The sequence below is a fragment of the Hippocampus bargibanti genome, linkage group LG02 (assembly GCF_051943395.1).
Source record: "Hippocampus bargibanti isolate YZ-2025 linkage group LG02, ASM5194339v1, whole genome shotgun sequence".
In the NCBI taxonomy this organism is placed as follows: Eukaryota; Metazoa; Chordata; class Actinopteri; order Syngnathiformes; family Syngnathidae; genus Hippocampus; species Hippocampus bargibanti.
In genome coordinates this window covers 3,721,606-3,741,800 of record NC_142735.1, presented here as the reverse complement: position 1 = coordinate 3,741,800, position 20,195 = coordinate 3,721,606, and the positions used below count along the sequence as shown (strand labels likewise).

Here is a 20,195-nt window from a genome sequence, read left to right as displayed (position 1 = left end):
CTGGCCATGGCCTCTGATGTTTTTTTCGTTTCCACAAGGGAGCAGTACTTCTTTTTTTCCTCCATATTAGCGCTTTGTTCCAGCTTCAGCTGTTGTTAAAGCGCTATATAAACCATGCTTGGGTGTAGATAAAGCGCTGGCCATGGCCTCTGATGTTTTTTTTTGTTTCCACAAGGGGGCAGTACTTCCTTTTTTCCTCCACTTTAGCGCTTTGTTCTAGCTTCAGCGGTTGTTAAAGCGCTATATAAACCATGCTTGGGTGTAGATAAAGCGCTGGCCATGGCCTCTGATGTTTTTTTTTGTTTCCACCAGGGAGCAGTACTTCCCTTTTCTCCATATTAGCGCTTTGTTCCAGCTTCAGCTGTTGTTAAAGCGCTATATAAACCATGCTTGGGTGCCGATAAAGCACTGGCCATGGCCTCTGATGATGTTTTTTTTGTTTCTACAAGGGAGCAGTACTTCCCTTTTTTTCTCCATATTAGCGCTTTGTTCTAGCTTCAGCTGTTGTTAAAGCGCTATATAAACCATGCTTGGGTGCCGATAAAGCGCTGGCCATGGCCTCTGGCAGTAGGGGGCAATAAGGCGCAGCATTTTTCAATGTTAGCGCTTTGTTCTAGCTTCAGTTAATGTTAAATCTCTATATAAACCAATATGTATGCATTGCATTGTATTTTGGACAGCTGCCCTCATTTCAAGCTCATATAACTCCGGACTCATATAATTTAGGAATACACTTTTTTTCTGATGAAAAAAAAGAGCGTCTAACGTTTTTGCACAGGTCTGGCAGTGAATGAGTTAATCATAAACGGCCTCAATAATGTTTTTTTCTTTCTTTGTATTTCGTGGGGTAGCTGGATAACATCATGTGTTGGAGACTCCCAAAAGTAAGCGCTTAATATCAACATGAAGTACATGTGAACAATACATTTTTAAGATATTGATACACTTAGAGCAAGTGCCTGAGAGGCCAGGTAAAGTACTACACTGGAATAGGTATGACAACACATCTAATTATTTTTTTTTTTAACTCTTAAACTATAATTATAATTTCCACTGGGGGGTATTAGTATAACATGCTTTAAGAATACATGATATATCCATGACAAAACTATTGCATTCACGCGATTGAGTTGTTTTTTTTTTTTTTTTTTGTAGCTAAAAGCGCAACATCTAGCACCTTGTCACTATGGCTTTTGGATCAAACTACAGTAGTCTCAGAGCAGGTTGTTTTCAGTCATTAGGGCAATAACAGTAACACAAAAATGAAGTTAGCGCAATAAAATCTTGTAGTCATTCAGTTCTATTAGAAATATGTGCAGTACAATGCATGGCAGTTATCAGCTGAGCAATACGATCAGAATGTCCCAAACGCTGATTCTGAACTGGATGACACGCATGCATATTGTGCATCGTTTAAATAGGTCCCCCTCCCTCGCAGATCTGAAGCTGTCCTTCACGTTTTTTTGCTCATCTTTTTTTTAAATTTTAGTTTGTAAGCATGCAAACACCTGGAGTGATTTAGGTAGGAGTGTGCACATTGAGAAGTTGACCACAGCAAAGTTAAAACTGTTTTTTTAATGACCTGTAAGTTGCCTCTTTTTTTTATTTTGAAAACATGCCTTGTCTTTTAAAGGACGACCGACACCATTTTTTTTGTTTCCTAACTAACGTCAAAAAAACGTTTTATAGCCTCTGAAATACCCAAAACACGCAGGCTGATATTTTTAGTCAAATGTAAAACACCAATAAAAATGATTAAAGTGTCCCAAAACTACTTCAAAATGACCTCGGAGATGGCGAATTTCAGAAGGTCCCGCCCCCTTGTTCGTGACGTCACGCCAGGACATCTTGCCTTGCTCGAGAATCAAAACAATGGCTTCAGATTCGGAGAAGATGCTCTCTTGTTACTCATCCAGTTATGAATATGATTCAAATAGTTCTGAAGAGGAAAGCATAAATGTTTGCAATCGATGAAAGAAGTCCTTCCGGATCATTTTGAGGCGTCTGGACTCCAACGTAGCATCCCAGAAAATGTACAAGATGGCACCCAAACTCCGTTGTTAATGGGCTGATTTGTCTGCTGGGAATTTGTGTCAACTAGTATCAAATAGTAGTCTTGGTGCAACACACAACGCTTCACCATCGCGTTATTTATGTGTTTTCCTTCTAATTTCGCCATCAACACGGATCAACACAAAGTTTTCAAACCAAACAAAGTCCCCAAAATGCATTGTGTCACTTTCTCGGTCAGGGGCATTCCTGACGTGACATCACGTCATCAACTCGAAAATAAGACTTCCTGAATATTGAGTGCGAGTCTTAAAACATAAAATATAGCTATACGCTGTGGAATCTTTGTAAAATACGCTTAGTTGAAGTCATCTGAAGTGATTTTACAAATTATGGACACATCTTGTCCGGAGGCGTCGGTTGTCCTTTAAATGGTTTAGAGGATATAATAATCAAACATGAAATTATTAGTGGTCAGATAAAAAAAAAAATGACCTCAACATAAATTCAGATCGCTCCTTTTCATGGCATCCTTCCCATTGGACACAAGATTTATCCTGTATCATATACCGAGTGGCCCTGAGGATTTTTTTTTTTAACGAACAATATAGCCTGCAAATAGATATGTATGTATGTATGTATGTATGTATGTATGTATGTATGTATGTATGTACACATAGATTAATTCTCCAAGCTGTGAATGGAAACTCATTTAAATGGCTTTTTTTTCTTTTGAACATGGCACACATATCAAAGACCGACATTCACTTAAGACACTGAAGTAAAGGAAAAAAAAAAAAGGCAAGATCCCTTTTACAAGCTAAAAGCTTACAACTGCCTGTTAGTGTTTCCTATTTGTTTTTCTCAAGCAGGAAAGTAGGAGTCCACCAGCGCTTCCAAACTACCGAATTGAACACCAGTGACTTCTACGACATTCTTCTGTCTTCATATCTAAAAGCATTCACGCACAAGTTGTTTTTTTTTTCTTCTTTTTACGCCATTAAGTTGATGACCACGTAAGATACACACAATGTTAGTGTTTCCTTCAACTCATTTTCTTCCCAAAAAAGGTTACAAAGCAATAAATAATACCCCCCCCCCCCTTTTTTTTTTTAGAAACGGTGAAAATGACACAGTATTTTGCCAGGATTAGTAATAAGTTTGTGCTTTGTCAAGGTCATACAAGAAGGCAGGTCAAACATCTGTAAAAGTAGGCGATATCTAGATTTTGGCTCACAAACAAAACAGACAAAACATCGGCGGCCATTTTCTCCCGCAAACAGGAAGATTCAAAAGTCCATTCAAAACTCACCCCCCACCCTCCATTTTCCTGCCCGTGCGGGATAACGTAAGCAAGTCGTTTTATTCGTACGCTGCCTATTCCCCCCCCCCCCCGCTTCATTTATATCATTTTGGTGGTAACGCTTGGTTTTAAATATTGCTAGTCGGAATCAATAGTTCATGCAAATCCCCAGCATGCCGCCCCTGTATCCAGTGGTTACGCAATTAATACATTGGCTCAACAAGCAAACACGCACACAAACACATCGTAGCACTTGTGCTCAATGACCTTGAAAATGATCCGGTCTGTGAATACAAGACATCTTTTTGGATACACGTGTGTGTGTGTGTTCCAGAGAAGATCGTGTGGTATTAACTTTCAGGCTGAAAAAAAAGGGTAAAAATGGATCAATCGTGTATTGCAGAAGCCCGCCCAACCCCCCCGCCGCCGCATCCAGCCTCCATTAAATTCAACTAGCGCAACCCTGTAAACAAAAGCAGCAAATAATGCGCACAAATGGGGGAAACTCTTTGGAATCGGCAACAAGGAAGTAAGGGGAGGCCAGAGAAAGAACCAGCTGGTGATTCGAGTGCTCCACTTTCTGGCTGCAGTGGGGGTGGCGGTGTTTTTTGTTTTTTTTTTCTTCACAAGATTCGGGAAATTGAAGCACAGCAGAGGTACGAAGGGGGCGCCGAGAACCATCCCGGATTGCTTATTATTTAGTGGGTTGTTAGTTAGTGGCGGGTTTCCACAGCTTTAGGACTAACTCTGAGCTTTTTTTTTCCCACTTCTAGCTCTCACTCAGTCTCCCGGTGGACGTCGGACGCGTCGGCTCGGCAGATGGGACAAGTGCGATTGGTCTAGAAATCAAGCGGAGGGAGGTTACATGGGTTGTAAAACAGACATCACTTGGGCCTCCATTATGTCTTCTTACCTTTAACCATTTATCCACACATTTGGCGTGGAATTCGTGGTTGCAGGGTAATACCCGAAGTAGCTGCCGACACTCAAAGTCGCTAAAGCACACAACGCACCTGAGGACAAAAACAAAAAATGTAACTGCGGTAACATGTTGAATGAATTGAAATATATTTTAAACCTGAAGAGAATGCGTTCGTTTCCAATTGCTGCAGACCAAATGTCAAATGTGGGTAGGTAGGAAGATAGAGGGAGATAGAGCTAGCCAGATAGAGCTAGCTAGATAGACCTAGCTAGCTAGCTAGACGGCTAGAGCTAGCTAGATCGAGCTATCTGGATAATAATAATAATCCATTTCATTTCTAAGCGCCTTTCAAATAGAGCTAGCTAGTTAGATAATAATACATTTCATTTACAAGCGCCTTTCAAAACTCTCAAGGACACTTTACAGTCAAATGATATTTTTTTTCTGCGGGTGAGCAGCGGCAGCCACACGCGCCAGCGTTCACTCAACCCTATTAACAATTCCGCCATCACAAAGCACCTCCTGGATAGAGCTTACTAGTTAGCTAGATAGATACACTGTAGTTAGACAGACAGACAGATAGTGGTTGATAGGGCTCAATTAAGCTAGCTAGCTCTAGCTAGCTAGCTAGTTTGCTAGATAGAGCTAGCTAGTTTGCTATATAGAGCTAGCTAGTTTGCAAAATAGAGCTAGCTAGTTTGCTAAATAGAGCTAGCTAGTTGGCTCAATAGAGCTAGCTAGCTAGTTAGATACACTGTAGTTCGACAGACAGAGACAGATAGCGCTAGAGCTAAATAAAGCTAGCCAGCTCTAGCTAGATAGACTGTCTATCAGACAGCCCTATCTAGCTAGCCAGAGCTAGCTAGTTTGCTAGATAAAGCTAAATAGTTTGCTAAATAGAGCTAGCTAGTTTGCTGGATCCAGCAAACTAGCTCTATCGAGCTAGTTTGATAGATACACTGTAGTGAGACAGACAGAGAGAAAGATACACTTTAGTTAGACAGAGCTAGATTGAGCTAAATAAAGCAAGCTAGCTAGAGCTAGCCAGGTAGCTAGATACTGCAGTTAGACAGACAGACAGACAGACAGACAAAGACAGATAGATAGATAGATAGATAGATAGATAGATAGATAGATAGATAGATAGATAGATAGATAGATAGATAGATAGATAGATAGATAGATAGATAGATAGATAGATAGATAGATAGATAGATAGATAGATAGATAGATAGATAGATAGATAGATAGATAGATAGATAGCTTACAGTGTTTGCTCAGATAGATGATTTTCTGAGCTGAACCTGTAGGATGGAAGTTGCTCAATGTCAGCCTTGGTGAGTCCACGTGGTTTGGCTTCACCCAGCCTCTCGGCTAGATTCAGTAAAGCCTGTCAAGAAAATTCACGTTTTAATGCCTTGATGCGCCCCGAAAGTAGAGTCACTTATAAAATCCCAACAAAAAAAGGGGGAGAGGGGAGTAATATCACTCACTTGAATCATGTGGTTTTTAAAAGCTGAGGGGAAAGCTAAATGGAAGCATATTCTTTCTTTGCATTATGTCCAAGTGAACACAAAGTGTGTACAGACTAGTGGCGGACCCTCAAGGCCTGCTAAGTCTTCTCTACTGGCCTAAAAATATCTGAATCACGGACTGATGTGAATTATATTTTGTCCATGAATTCTTATGAAACAATTCCAATTTGTCTTTCATTACTTTTCCCCTGTTGTGCGACTTCCAGATGTGTGTTTTTATATTTAAAGGACAACTGACATTAAACGAACGAGTTAAAAAGAACCTCATAGTTTTCCATTTCCACATCGTCCACATCAAGGTCGAGACTGATGGCTGGGCCCACTGCGGTTGGAGGCACAGGAAGCATTGAACTGCACAAACAAACAAAAAAACAGACAATAAACTTTTGTCACTGGTACGCGGAACTGGAAAATGTCATCATGGAGCACTTGCAACTTAGAGGACCAAGATTTCTTTCCACATTGTACACTTACAGGAAGTAAGGGAGGAAGCCTGGGTAGTAAGATGGAGGCGGAGGGGGAGGAGGGAGAGGCTGCTGTAGCCGGTATCTCTGCCCATTTGCTCGCCGGGGCAGCATGTGCGGGTATGGCTGGTGGGAGAAACCATTGGGTTGATTAACAGATTGTAGGATTGGAGTTGCTGAAACCATGTAATCATTTAAAGGACAACCGACACCTCCGGACAAGTTGCGTCCATAATTTGTAAAATCACTTCAAATTACTTCTACTGAGTGTATTTTACAAAGATTCCACCGCATATAGCTATATTTTAAGACTCGCACTGAATATTCGAAGTCTTGTTTTCGAGTTGATGACTGTGCCTGACGTGACGTCACGTCTGGAACGCCCCTGACCGAGAAAGCGACACACAATGCATTTTGGGTACTTTGTTTGGTCTGAAAACTTCGTGTTGATGGCAAAATTAGAGGGAAAAAACATAAATAAGGCGATGCTGAATCATTGTGTGTTGCACCAAGACTACTATTTGATACTAGTTTCCCAGCAGACAATCAGCCCATTAACAACGGAGCTTGGGCGCCATCTTGTGCATTTTCTGGGACGCTACATTTGAGTCCTGATGGCTCAAATTGATATGGGAGGACTTCTTTAATCGATTGCAAACATTTATGTTTTCCTCTTCAGAACTATTTGAATCATATTCATAACTGGATGAGTAACAAGAAAGCAACTTATTTAAATCTGAAGCCATTGTTGACTAAAAATATCAGCCTGCGTGTTTTGGGGATTTTAGATGCTATAAACGTTTTTCTGATGTCAGTGAGGAAGCAAAAAAAAATTGGTGTTGGTTGTCCTTTAAAGGACAACCGACGTCACTTTTTTGTTTCTTAACTGACATCAGAAAAACGTTTTATAGCATCTAAAATACCCAAAACACGCAGTATGATATTTTTATTCAAATGCAAAACACCAATAAAAATGACAAAGTGTCCAAAATCTGCAAAAAATTGAGCTGCGAATTGGGCATTTTCAGAAAGTCCCGTCCCCAGTTCGTGACGTCACGCCAAGACAATGGCTTCAGATTCGGAGAACATGCTTTCTTGTTACACATCCAGTTATGAATATAATTCAAATAGTTCTGAAGAGGAAAGCATACATGTTTGTAGTTTTGCATTTTTGGGACCGAAAAAGACCCAACCACAGGCTAGTGTTCAGCCGAAGAGGCCACAAAACAAAATTACCGTCGAGCAGAAGAAGGAGATCATCGCAAAACACGAACGAGGTGTGCGTTTGTGTGACTTAGCGTCCCAGTACCAGTACGCTAAGTCGAGCATTGCTACGTGTGGCTAAGGGTGATTCTGTGTTGTCTAAGCAACAGTCTCAGGCAATAGAAGAGGTTGAAAATTTTCAGTTGAGCTGGATTAACGAATAGCAGCTAGTAGGGGACAGTGTGAATAAAGGTATTATCACCGAGAAAGCACGGCAACTTCACTCGGATATCATCAAGAAGCAACTACATCAACGACCATCACAAGGGTAAATAAAACGACTTTATTATATACTACAGTTTATTTCTTTAATTACATTACAATAGCACATTTATCATAGATAAAATAAGATATATTTGGTGTAGTTTTAAGGCTTATTTAGTAGAAAATTATGTTTTATGGGGACCTCTAAACAGATTATTCTCATTTTTAATGGCTTCCTATGGGAAATTAATGTTTGGAAGACATACATTTCGCCTTACACACACTTTCTGGGAATCAATTAAGTTCGAAAGCTGAGGTATCACTGTATAAGGCGCACTTACATATAAGGCGCATGGTCATTTTTTGAAGAAAATGAAGGCTTTTGGGTGCGCCTTATACACCACCGGAAAATACGGTAGGTTGGAGGTCGAAATGCAAAAAAAATAAATTCACCCATCATGATGCCAAGATACTTTCTGAGTGACTCTAATGTGGATTCAAAGTGATTGTCACATTTTTCAGGCAGTCTTACCACTCCAAAGGGAAGCTCCTGATGCAGAGGCTCTTGAGGAAGATACGGTATGGGGAGAGAAGGAGGCAGCGCTGGTGGGTGATGTGAGTAAGAGAAGGTTCCTAATGGGTGCTGGTCCCCTCTTAGGTCGACTTCATTCTCTACCCGCTGTAGAGGCTGGTCAGGGTTGGGAGGTCGGTGGGCGGTCAATAAAAGCGATTTTCTAAGTCGACAATGATAACGGTTGGTGTGGACTACTCACCATGCGTGGGTGCTGAGGCTGTAAAGGGACAAATTGGCTCAGAGGTGTAAGGTGCGGCGGCTGGTGAGGAGGTACAGACGGGGTTGGATGCAATACAAAATGTTCACTGGTGACCAGGGGTGGGAAAGCTTGGTATGACACCGGCATATGCTGCATGGTACACGCCTGTATGAGCTGAGGGGAGACAAAAAGCACGGGATGAGAACCGTTTTGACGCAACATGCGTCCAGCTGATCGAAAAATTCCATTTTAAAACATGTTTGTTTCACGCCATTTTAGGTGCTCGTGCTATGATCTGTTGAATTCTGATTCCAGCTTACTGTATTTTCTGGTGTATAAGGCGTACCGGAGTGTAAGATGCATGCACCCCCAACGAAGAGTGTATTTTCAATGTTTTTTCCAGATATAAGGCGCAACGAACTATCAATGAATGGAAAACAAATCTAAATACAGATAAATACATAAAAGTTTTCCAAATATAAGGCACACCACATTACAGACGCTCCCCACCTTACGAACGAGATACGTTTCGAGCGGTCGTTCATCAGGTGAATTTGTTCGTAAGTTGCTTCAGTGCTATATTTTGTATGGAATGTATGTTTAAAGGACAAACGACGCCTCCGGACAAGTTGTGTCCATAATTTGTAAAATCATTTCTACTGACCGTATTTTACAAAGATTACACCGCATATAGCTATATTTTACGTTTTAAGACTCGCGCTGAATATTCAGGAAGTCTTGTTTTTGAGTTGGCGACGACACCTACTGTAACGACACGGTAGGTATCGTCACTGACCGAGAAAGCGTCACGCAATGCATTTTGGGTACTTTGTTTGGTCTGAAAACTTCGTGTTGATGGCGAAATTTGAAGGAAACCACATAAATAACGGGATGGTGAATCGTTGTGTGTTGCACCAAGACTACTATTTGTAAAGACACCGACATTTGGGCTTTCCCCTTTTCAAACTCACAGGAGGAGGAAGGCAGCAGAGCAGAGAGAGCTGTCCGCTGAGCATTACCGAGCATGCTGGGAGTTGCGGAGTGTTGCACCCTGGTAAAGGCTGCCCGGTGTGGATGGGAAATCCATGAGTGGTCACCGTCGTAACAGTGTATGATATCGGAACAGATCCCCGGGGTATCTAAAATCAGAGAAAAACCATAAGGCGATCAAAATGAATGGCTAACTGCCTCAAATCTGAAAATGCTTAAACTGGACCATGTATGCTAAGTGTTAGGGTCATTGTGAATGAAGCTGGAATCAAAAGTAAAAACAAAAAGATTCCTTAATCTTTGGGACGGCACAAAATGTAACAAGGGGCAGGGGAGAAGAGCCAAGAGGAAAGAAAAAGAAGGGGCTTGTTGGGAGAGCTTTTATAAAGACGGACAGGATGTTACGTCACGTAAGGGCAGCCAAAATGTGACATGACAGGAAGTCCGAGAAAATACAACGATGTGTAAGGAAATACAAATGTGTTCGTATCGCGAATTGCCCTAATACCAAGTCAAGCAGTCATTCAAATAGGGTGTACGCTGATATATGTTATATAATATTAGTTGTTCTATCCCAAAACTCAATTCCATTATTTATTTTAACTCATTCACTGCCAGACGAGTGGAAAAATGTGTCCGCTCCAGTGCCAGGGTTTTTGTCATTGTCACTCAAATTCCAGGACCCATAGAATATTGAATTTTAGGACTACATAAACATTCAATGGATCGTAAGAAACATCAGAAAAGTTAATTCCTAAATTATATGGGTCTGGAGTTATATAAGCTTGAAATCAGGGCGGCTGTCCAAAATACAATTCAATACATACATATTGGTTTGTATAGCGCTTTAACAACAGTTTAAGGTGGAACAAAGCGCTAACATGGAAAAAGGGGGAATGCTGCTCCCTTGTGGAAGGGAAAATAACATGACCAGATGTCTGGCAAGCCCTTTATCGGCCCCCTAGCATGAAAAAACAAAACCCGAATAAATTCAGGAATGGCGCTCTGTCATATTTTCAATTCATGAAGACATTAATGAATGGCAGTTGATAGAGAATAGAAGGGAAAGAACAGCGCCAGAGGTCTGGCAAGCGCTTTATCGGCACCCTAGCATGAAAAAAGAAAACCCGAATGAATTCAAGAATGGCGCTCTATGTCATATTTTCTATTCCTGAATACATTTGTGAATGGCAGTTGAGAGAGAATAGACAGAATAAAAGTTATTGTGTTTCAAGTTGGGAAAAACGGGGCAGGCAACTTTATGGCCGGGGAGGCAACTTTATGGCGGGGCAGGCAACTTTATGCCTGGGCAGGCAACTTTTCAGAGTTGTCTGTCCTGGTGTGCGCTAACTTTTGCAAAAATATGCCACTTGCAATTGTAGAGATTGTCTGGAGGAAATCTGCATTCGGATATGCTACCTGCTCGTGGAGATCCACCATGATGGGGTTCTGTTGTGGGAGGTGGGCCGCAGGGTGAAGCATGCGTGGCGCTGTGCTGGTGTGGCTGAATTGTCTGGATTCATCTAAAGGAACCTGTTGGTGATGTTGAGAGAAAAGCAGATGACGGAGATTCTCATCCTGGACCAGGGAAGTGTGTAGCACAGGCCTGTCTCGTAGCCCCCACTGGCGTCTCACTGGTGGGCTGCAAGACCGGAAAAATATAGTAGAAATGAAGAAGATATCATTCACAAATTAATAATTTCAATGTTCAAAGGCTCTATGGAAACTCAATATGAATGTTGAGCAAATTAACTCATTCACTGCCATTCACAAATGTCTTCATACTTGGGTGCCGATAAAGCGCTGGCCATGGCATCTGGCAATGTTTTTTCTTTTCCACAAAGGGGCATCATTTCCATTTTTTCCATGTTGGCGCTTTGTTCCAGCTTCAGCTGTTGTTAAAGCACTCCATAAACAAATATGTACGTATTGCATTGTAATTTGGACAGTCATCCTAATTTCAAGATCATATAACTCCAGACCCATATAACTTAAGAATTAACTCATTTTTTTTCTGATGAATGAAGAGTCTAAGGTTTCTTACGCTGACTTTTCGAGTTTTGAAAGGCGCTTATAAATGAAATGTATTATTATTTTTATTATTATGTTACTCCAGAACCAAATAAGCTAGAAATGTTTTTTTTTTGTCTGGTGAAAGAAGAGAGTAGAAGGTTTCTAACGCTGTATTGCATGTTTAGATAGTCCTAAAACTCAATATTCTGTGGGTCCTATAATTCAAGTGACAATGATAAAAACCCAGGCACTGGAGTGGACACATTTTTGCACATGCTTGGCAGTGAATTAGTTAACATTGCGTAACAAAACCCTAAAGTTAAAATGTAAATGTAATGCCCTAAAAAAATAAAGGGAACACAGTTTCTGCCACCAGGCAGTAAGGAGACTCAACTCCCTCCCAGCCCTGCCCCCCTGCCCCTTCCCACTGCCACACTCACCAAACTGAGTACACGCTACACGCTGTACTATCATCCTGAACTCTATTTTTCCCCCGTTTTTTTCTGCAAGACCTCACTTCAACCTTTTTTTGGTTTTTGCATTACTACACTACATCACTTTACATATGTCACTACCTCACTTTACATACGTCACTACCTCACTTTACATACGTCACTACCTCACTTTACATTCAGAAATTACATGTATTGTCTGTGGTCAATTGTCTCTCTTTTTTTTGCCACATTATAAGTGCCTTGCACGCTGGGTCCAATAGGACATTAATTTCATCTGTGCTGTTTGTCATGCATATTAGCATATTTGACAATAAAGCTGACTTTGATATACAGCACAATGTAAATCCAAGTTTCCCCTTAAACAGCACAACATAACTTCAAGTGTTTATTTTTGTGAGCAACATTTTTACAAGTTAAAAAATGTTCTGTGTGGAGCAGAGCTTTACTTGAGTGCACTTATATTTTGCAAGAACGCGGTAACAATCAAAACTAAAAATACTAATGACCTGTTTACGCTTCAAAACATGATATCATTAAATTGCCGTATTTTCTGCACTATAAGGCTCACCTAAAAAGAAAATATTTTTTCAAAAGCGTACCATGCGCCTTATAATATGGTTTTAAAATACAGGTAACGTCTGACTTACGAACAGCTCGACTTAAGACCACCCATACTTACAACCACGACCTCCAGACTCAATTAAAAAAAAAAAAATTCTACGCCTAGCACCGCAACGCGCTAGCAGGCCGGCAACGTGTATGACAATTTTGGCCAGCCAGCCAGCATCTCATTCTCGCACAGCAATTGACCATGTGATGGCACCAGAGGGGGGGGGGGGAGTCATTTAGCATCCGATTCTCTATTCAACATTTTGAACAGATTTCGACTTACGACCATTTTAACTTACGACCGTTTGGTCGGAACGGAACTTGGTCGTAAGTCAGATGTTACCTGTATGTCATTCATTGAAGGTGCACCATCTAATGGTGTGCACCTATGAAAACGGTTTTAAATACAGTAAAGTCTCGTTATATCGATATTCAAGGGAGTCCGAAAAAATATCGATATAACCGGGACTATCGATATATCCGACCCTGTTTGCATGTAATTTTCTCCGTGCGTGCATAGAAATAGTATCGATATAACCGGGACTATCGATATATCCGATATCGATATAACGAGACTTTACTGTATGGCAAACAACTTTGCTGCTGTGTATAGTATATTCAGTATATTCCACTGTACCTTCTCCTGAGATGCACAGGGGCGGTACAAGGCTCTCCAAGGAACCTCCTTGCATTCAAGGGGGCTGTTGGGGGCAGCCTATTTACTGCTACTTCCCATGGTCGCATTGGTGACGTCGTGCAGACGAAGTCACACTCTGGGAAAGGAAACTACACAGTGGAGGAGGCACTTAGATATTGCCTCCGATTGTCTTGACCCTGCATTAACAAACAAAAAACGAATGAATAGAGAGGTTACAAATCTGAAAATACATGCTAATCGATAAGAAAAACTAATGTTACAGAGAACGACCAGAATTAGGTGCGTGGGTGATTGAGGACAATGGACACGCTCTGCTTTAATGTGTTAAAGCCGAGCGTATCAAATCAAACTGAACAGCAAAATAGCTGGCAATTGAATAATTGTTTGGAGATAATAATTTACGAAATAATACTACGCATAAACAGTAATGTATTATTATGCTTGTTTCGGTATCCCCTAAATGTGTCACGTTGTGCAAGGTGGTGATGGCGGGTGCGGATCCCAAAAAGCAGGCAGGTGGGAGCAGGGCGTTGTGTTTGATAAATTGTATTAAAATAAAGTCAACAGGAACAAAATCTATAACATCAAAATCTTCTGAACGGAAAAAAATACAAAGTATCAAAAGAAAACCAAGATTAAAAATCCGCCAAGATTAAACAAACACATGCACTGCACACAATGCATACAATTGCATACAACAGCATACAATGACATTTAACAACAATTACCCGACAACGAATGGTCGTGCCGGGGGTCCTTTTGAGTGTCACTGATTGGAAACGACCAGCACCTGTGCAGGTGCAGGCGGGCCGACAGCGCCCCCCGTTGGTCGTCAACCAGATCATGAAATGAGATGGATGGAGATGGCCTCGAAGATTAATTTTGAGGATAAATTATTCTGAAAATGGGCAAATATACTATTGTGACTAAAGGTAGTGGTGTCAATCTTGTTATTTTTGTAATCAATTTCTGTCAGAGATGTTTTTTTAATTTGGATGGGATTAGCTTTTAATAGTCTCGCAATGAAGATATTTACATTTCACAGCAGCAAAGTTATGAAAGGAAGAAGTAGTACAGTGAAACCTCAGTTTACGAACCCCTAGGCTTACGAACTTTTCGGTTTACAAACGTTACATTTATGAAAATTTTACCTTGCCATACAAACTATTTTTCGGGAAACACACAGAGCTGCCACAATGACTGATGTGTCGTTCGCGAACGAGCACGTTCTCCTAACAAGAAAATGGTGACCACTGTTTTTGTCCTCTATTCCCCGCCCCCAGTCTTCGGTTAAAGCATGGTCAAGAACGCAGCAGTAGGGGAGTGTTAAACATTAAAGAGACAGGCAGGCAGAGAGAGTGAGAAAACACACACACGAAAGGGAGATGACAGAGCTTGAAAAAAAAGCGTGAGTGTGTGAGAATAGTGGGAAAATGGATAGAAAAGAGTTAAAATATCCCATCAATCAGGCTCCACAAACAACCCGCACAAGTCATCTGCCCACTTGATGCAAAAAGCTATCAACCCAGCTAAACAGATCACAATTGATGAAGAACTAGAAAAAATTATCACAGAGAAAGCACCTACAAGGGATCACTCCTCAAGATGGTGAAAGAAGGTTACGTTCCTCATCAAGTGTTTAATGCTGAGGAAACCGGACATTCCATTCCATCAAGCCATTAACAACCATCACAAAGGTAAATAAAATGACTTTATTGTACAGTCCAGTTTATTTCTTTAATGATAATACTATAGCACATTTATTATACATAAAATAAGGTATATTTTGTGTAGTTTTAAGGCTTAGAAAATTAGAAAGTAGAAAATTATATTTTATGGAGACCTGGGAACGGATTATTCTCATTTTGATAGTTTCCTTTGGGAAATTAATTTTTGGGATACATACTTTTCGCCTTACACACTCTGTCTGGGAACTAATTAAGTTTGTAAGCCAAGGTCCCACTGTATATAGAAAAATACAGGAGGTGCCATCTTGATGTCAAAAGAACAAAAAACAAATAAAATAAAATAATATGACAACACAAAGACATAGACGCTCTTCAATTGTGAGCACTTTCTGAACCCTTTGTTTAATGAAGCAGTTATAGATGAAAGTAGGATCAAAGCGTTATTTTCACCAGTGGATCAGGGACATCGTAGTGAAATGTGCACGTCTGCTACAAGCTAAATCTTGAAAGCAAACATGAAGCTGTAGCAGCCATTGATGAAGATTTTACCTCACATCTGTCCCACGTAAATCCGCTTCAATTCCAAGCTGTGACAGTTTCACATACATTCCACAAATATGTATTTAGATTAATATCTATATTTGTGCTAAAATATGAACTACATGTACTTTGCTTGTTTACATTTGATTAAAAAAGGACTGAAAAAAACAGAAAGTAAATACTTTGAAAGCCAAAGGGTTATTTATTCTTTTTTTTTCATAGTTCTGCCCATGGTGATCCTCAACTCGCTTTAAACACAAGCTCGAGGAAGACCCAAGGGAGCAAACAACCTGACCTCTGAACCACAGTGGTTTCTGGCAACCTTAAAAATGCTCTCAGATGCCAGTGCCAACAATCACTCCACAGAGGTCAGAAGCCAATCGGTTCTAGATGAAAATTGATCACTCAACCATAGGCAGTGAACTGAATGAAGGATACATCCCTCATTTTCACTAGCAAAATCTTAAACCGTAATTCAGACATCAGCCGTTTTTAAATATGTTCTGCAAAATGCAATTTTAACCTTCAAAAATACCAATGAGAAGACTTCTGCGTAAGCTCTCAATCATACAGGAGTGGTCCATCGATGAAAAGGTTTCTTCAGCCGTCATGTGTACTTCTTTGATATTGTAGGTATCATTTTAGGAGTCACTGAGAAATGTAAGCCTTTGGTTAGTACAGCCTTTTCTGTCTCGGAAAGGTTTCTGTCTGACAAATTTTTGATTAAATTCTCCCTTGAAATCGGCTCATTCCTAATTTTACTCGTGTTTACCAGTAGCTGTGATTGTTTTTCTAAAAGTAATGTTTGAAATTTACCCTTTTGTCTCTCTTTAGTTTCAAAGACGTACAGATGACAGCTGATTTTTTTTCCATCCATGAGAAGAATGCTGGTTTTACAGGCGGCAAATTAAACTGAACAGACAAGAACGACAGCAAGCTGACAAATGAAACGGCACAAGGTGCCTGGGTTTAATTAGGATAATTCGTAAAGAAAGAAATGCGGTATTATATTTCTTACATGGTTTGCAAATCAATACTAACGAAACAAACCACCGTCCTGCGGGCATAAATAGGGGTCGCTGTTACATAGCCGAACAAAAACATGGAAGCCATGTGCTCACACCAGACAAAGCAACAACAACAAAAGCTATCGCGGCGACCATCTCGACAGTTTACTATTGCACAACTTTATCGGATAACCACACCAAGCTGCGCACACACGACAGACTGTTTGAGAGTGAGACAGGACAGCAGTGTGGGATGAGAGTTCGTTTCGCTTGCGACAACTCGACGTCCCCTGTTGAAGGAGAGATGAGCTAGCTACGGTCGCAAAGCTATGCTAACGCTTTGTGCAGCGGCTTCGAAGCAAGGACAGTCGGCATGCAAACACGCGTCACCTCAAGATATTCAAGCCTAAACAAGAATCTCTGATAGTTGCACAGAATAGAAACATCCACCCGGTAGCATGGATCGGTACGAAGTCATAATACGACTTGGTATAGACCGAGAGCTTACTTTCGTGGCTAGTTTGTGTGCTCCGTGAGACGGGGGAGATGACAGGTGTTCCAGTTTGCAAAACGCCGTCTCCCATTCACTTTCTCCTCGTGCACGACAGCCTTCAACTGACGTTTCGTCCTTCAAAACGACACCGTCCCCTGAATTTCGTCCACAACCGTTTCCTTTGACCTATCTATCCCCAAACTGACCGACAGCCAGCCAGCTTGCTAAAACAACCCGATCAGACGTTTTCCTTTGGCTGCGGAGAGCCTACGTCTCCCCAGCAACCGTGAAAAAAAAAAATAATAAAAAACAAACCCCGGTAGTGGTAATGTATCCCAAAGACAATTAATAATACAAAAATAGAAACAAATCGTTCTTTTATAATCGAAGAAAATCCCGATTGCCGCGCACACGCTCCCTACAAAGCATTGTTATGGCGGAGCCCCGCCCCCGGCCTTGTATTGACCAATCAGAGAGCGGCAAACACAGACAGCAGACGTCCAGACAGTTATGGCCGCGATCTACCAACAAACATTTGTTTTTCTACACGGAAACAAAAGATCCCCGCGATAAACAAGCGGCTCAACTCGAACTGTAACGTCTGCGTATGCATACTTGTTCAACCAACGAGTGAATGAAACGTGAGCTGACGTCATGTTAATTCAAATACCGTGTACAGTGACAGGTCATAGTAATTCTGACTACACTTATATTAGCTACAGTCAACCTGTGATCTCTTGGCTTGAAGCCACTTCGAAGCTTCATGGTATCTTAACAGCAAGAGTGTAAAATAATACGAAATATACATTTTCCTCCATTTTATTACAATAGTTCGTGTTGGTAATCGGAGTCCAATGAATGTTTGCGCGAGTGTGCTGATTCTCAATCGCACACGAGGTCCTATGAGGACTAGGTTATGTAATTTTGCACTTGCACGATCATGAAAGAAAAATAGCTTCTATTTCCTCTGTGCAACGTCTCTGCTATGACACCGGCGAATGTAGCACGAAGTGCGTTTACAACGATGTCAACAATCAATGCATATCGCTGTCAGGTCCGTTTTGTGTGCGCACAGTTAATTAACGCCGTCACGATGGTGCTTTAGAGCATCTTCCATCATCGGCTGACGATGCAAGTAAATTAAACTATGTAAAGCCTCACCAATGGCAGCCTCTTTTGTCCAGGGTAAACATGACAGCATAGCAAGCCAGTCACACCAAAACAAGGAGGGGCTGTGGAAGTTGAGTCCAATGAGCACCATAAGAACGCCGCTGCATTTCCAACCGCGGACGTTTTTAGCCATCATCTCGCCAGGATGCAAGCGCCATTACCTGATTGTTATGATGCAATCATCCAATCGCTGATATGCCCCTTTGTTAAGTTCACATTGCGTCAATCAAGAGCGGCATCTTCTGGTTAGACGTTCTCGCATGAGACATTCCGTGTTTTTTACCTCCGCTTCAAAGAAATGCGCTATAAATGGCACATCCTGTCGGCCATCTCGGAACAGCTCATACAACGCAACGTTATGTCTTCTTAGCACACTACGTTCATCCTACACAAGACGTTTCCTGAATTAGAAACTCGAAGTCCAGCCCACAGTGGTCTTGTTCCTCATGCACTTCCTTAAACTGAACGCATGGAGGGTTCTGTATGCCTTACACCACAGGTGTCAAAGTCGAAGCCTGCCGCATCATTTTATTTGGCCCACGAAACCTAATCAATCTTGTGAACTTCTGTAATGTTTGTTAAAGTCTTAACCAGAATTTAAAATTGTCCCATGTAAACCACAATAATAGTCATTATTTTTAATTCAAATTTGAAAACTAGTTATTCATTAATTTGTTGTGCTCTCGATATATAATATATGGAGTGGATTAAACATTGTAATAGCTTCCTCAAATTCACAACACCCCCCTGAGAGGAAACCGTAACTACAATGTGGCCCGCGGTAAAAAAAAAAAAAGAATTTTACACAAAAATTGATAGAAAGAGAATTCTATCTATCTATCTATCTATCTATCTACAAACGGTATATATACAGTATAATAATTAAAGATTGAAAATGTCCCCACTGTAGGACTATGAAAGGCTTTCTGATTCTGTGGAAGTCAGTTTTAGCTAATGCACAGACAGATAAAACAATCCAATTATAGATTGTGTGCCAACACTATGTATTTTCTGCAGTGTAATTTGTTGAAAGTTTTTTTTTACAGATTCCAGACGGAAAAAAAAAATATTGCCATGTGTTTTTGGTTCATGTGCTATTTTGGGACACATTTCCTTCAAAATATACAGGAATGTTGATTTTCTAATAATGCTTGGAGAGAAAAGATATGTTGAGAAATTCAACCCCAGAGAAGAAACCTGTGTGGATTCTGTGAATCATTGCAATGTGTTATCACTTTACTTCATATTAATACAATCTTTTGTCCTATTTCCATTGAATCAAGAGCTGTGATACCAAAAATACTGAAATAAAGTTCATCTGTTGCGTTTGTACGACTGGATTTTCCGTTGACGATCTTGTGTGACATTCAGGGATATCAAGACGTACCTTCGTTCAATGAATGCCTTCATTTTTGGGATTTTAATTTTTTGCAGCTCCAGACATACGTATTAGCTTTTTGTTTTGGTCCAATATGGCTCTTTGAACATTTTGGGTAGGCGACCTCTGCATGACAGGGAACGACTGTGTTGCTTTTATCAAAAGGGCATCAGCAATCTTGTACAACCACCGCACCCTTTTAATTTGTATTTGCACTCTTTGAATAGGTGTGCCAGAACTGAAAGTCATAAACCAAAGTCTATTGGATAAGAATAAAGGGACAATATATAAATTACATCCATATTTCATGTCTTGTTTCCAATTGTTCATGTCACAGTGGTGTCTCATTTTATAATGAGGTTACCAAGACATTTTGGTGTAAAAAGGCATGTCTAGATGAAGATAAAATAAGACCCAGAAACATTATTTGGTATTTAGCCTGTTATTATCCATCCATCCATCCATCCATCCATCCATCCATCCATCCATCCATCCATCCATCCATCCATCCACCCACTCTGAAATGGTTGTTAGCCAATCGCAGGGCACACCGAGATGGACACCATGAACAACAGCCATGCATGTTTTCGGTAATGTAGGACGAAACCGCAAGACCCGGAGAAAACACACACACAGGCAGAATATGTATGGATGTTTCGTCATTTGCTAACTGGGAATGTGTGCGTGATTAATTAGGAATTTGAAATGGTAATGGTTCAG

The 20,195-nt window shown here is 40.7% G+C and overlaps 1 protein-coding gene across 3 annotated transcripts; it reads right to left on the bottom strand.

Annotated features, from left to right (window-relative positions):
* Positions 1 to 1,130: 1,130 nt before the first annotated feature.
* rnf44 (ring finger protein 44) lies at positions 1,131 to 18,727 on the bottom strand. 3 transcript variants are annotated; one of them, XM_089020950.1, is made up of 11 exons: positions 18,259 to 18,727; positions 13,179 to 13,375; positions 10,884 to 11,106; positions 9,446 to 9,613; positions 8,475 to 8,648; positions 8,234 to 8,389; positions 6,245 to 6,360; positions 6,034 to 6,121; positions 5,504 to 5,625; positions 4,227 to 4,326; positions 1,131 to 4,152 (listed from the first exon to the last, which is right to left on the bottom strand). In XM_089020950.1, the coding sequence occupies exons 2-11, from the start codon at positions 13,283 to 13,285 to the stop codon at positions 4,090 to 4,092; spliced, it is 1,317 nt and encodes a 438-aa protein (XP_088877076.1). In that variant the 5' UTR covers positions 13,286 to 13,375; positions 18,259 to 18,727; the 3' UTR covers positions 1,131 to 4,089. The 3 variants fall into 3 exon arrangements, with proteins under 3 accessions (XP_088877076.1, XP_088877069.1, XP_088877084.1); XM_089020943.1 differs by lacking the exon at positions 18,259 to 18,727 and adding an exon at positions 16,943 to 17,368; XM_089020958.1 differs by lacking the exon at positions 18,259 to 18,727 and adding an exon at positions 16,943 to 17,368 and having other exon boundaries at positions 9,494 to 9,613.
* Between the last annotated feature and the right edge of the window lie 1,468 nt (positions 18,728 to 20,195).

Bases quoted from the DNA above. Each gene is read 5' to 3' on its own strand.
- rnf44 (XM_089020950.1), bottom strand. From the start codon at position 13,285: ATGCGACCATGGGAAGTAGCAGTAAATAGGCTGCCCCCAACAGCCCCC. The intron at 9,614-10,883 runs GTAGCATATCCG...CTCTGATTTTAG, and splicing joins TGGTGGATCTCCACGAGCAG to ATACCCCGGGGATCTGTTCC. The intron at 8,649-9,445 runs GTGAGTTTGAAA...GTCTCCCCTCAG, and splicing joins TCTGCTGCCTTCCTCCTCCT to CTCATACAGGCGTGTACCAT.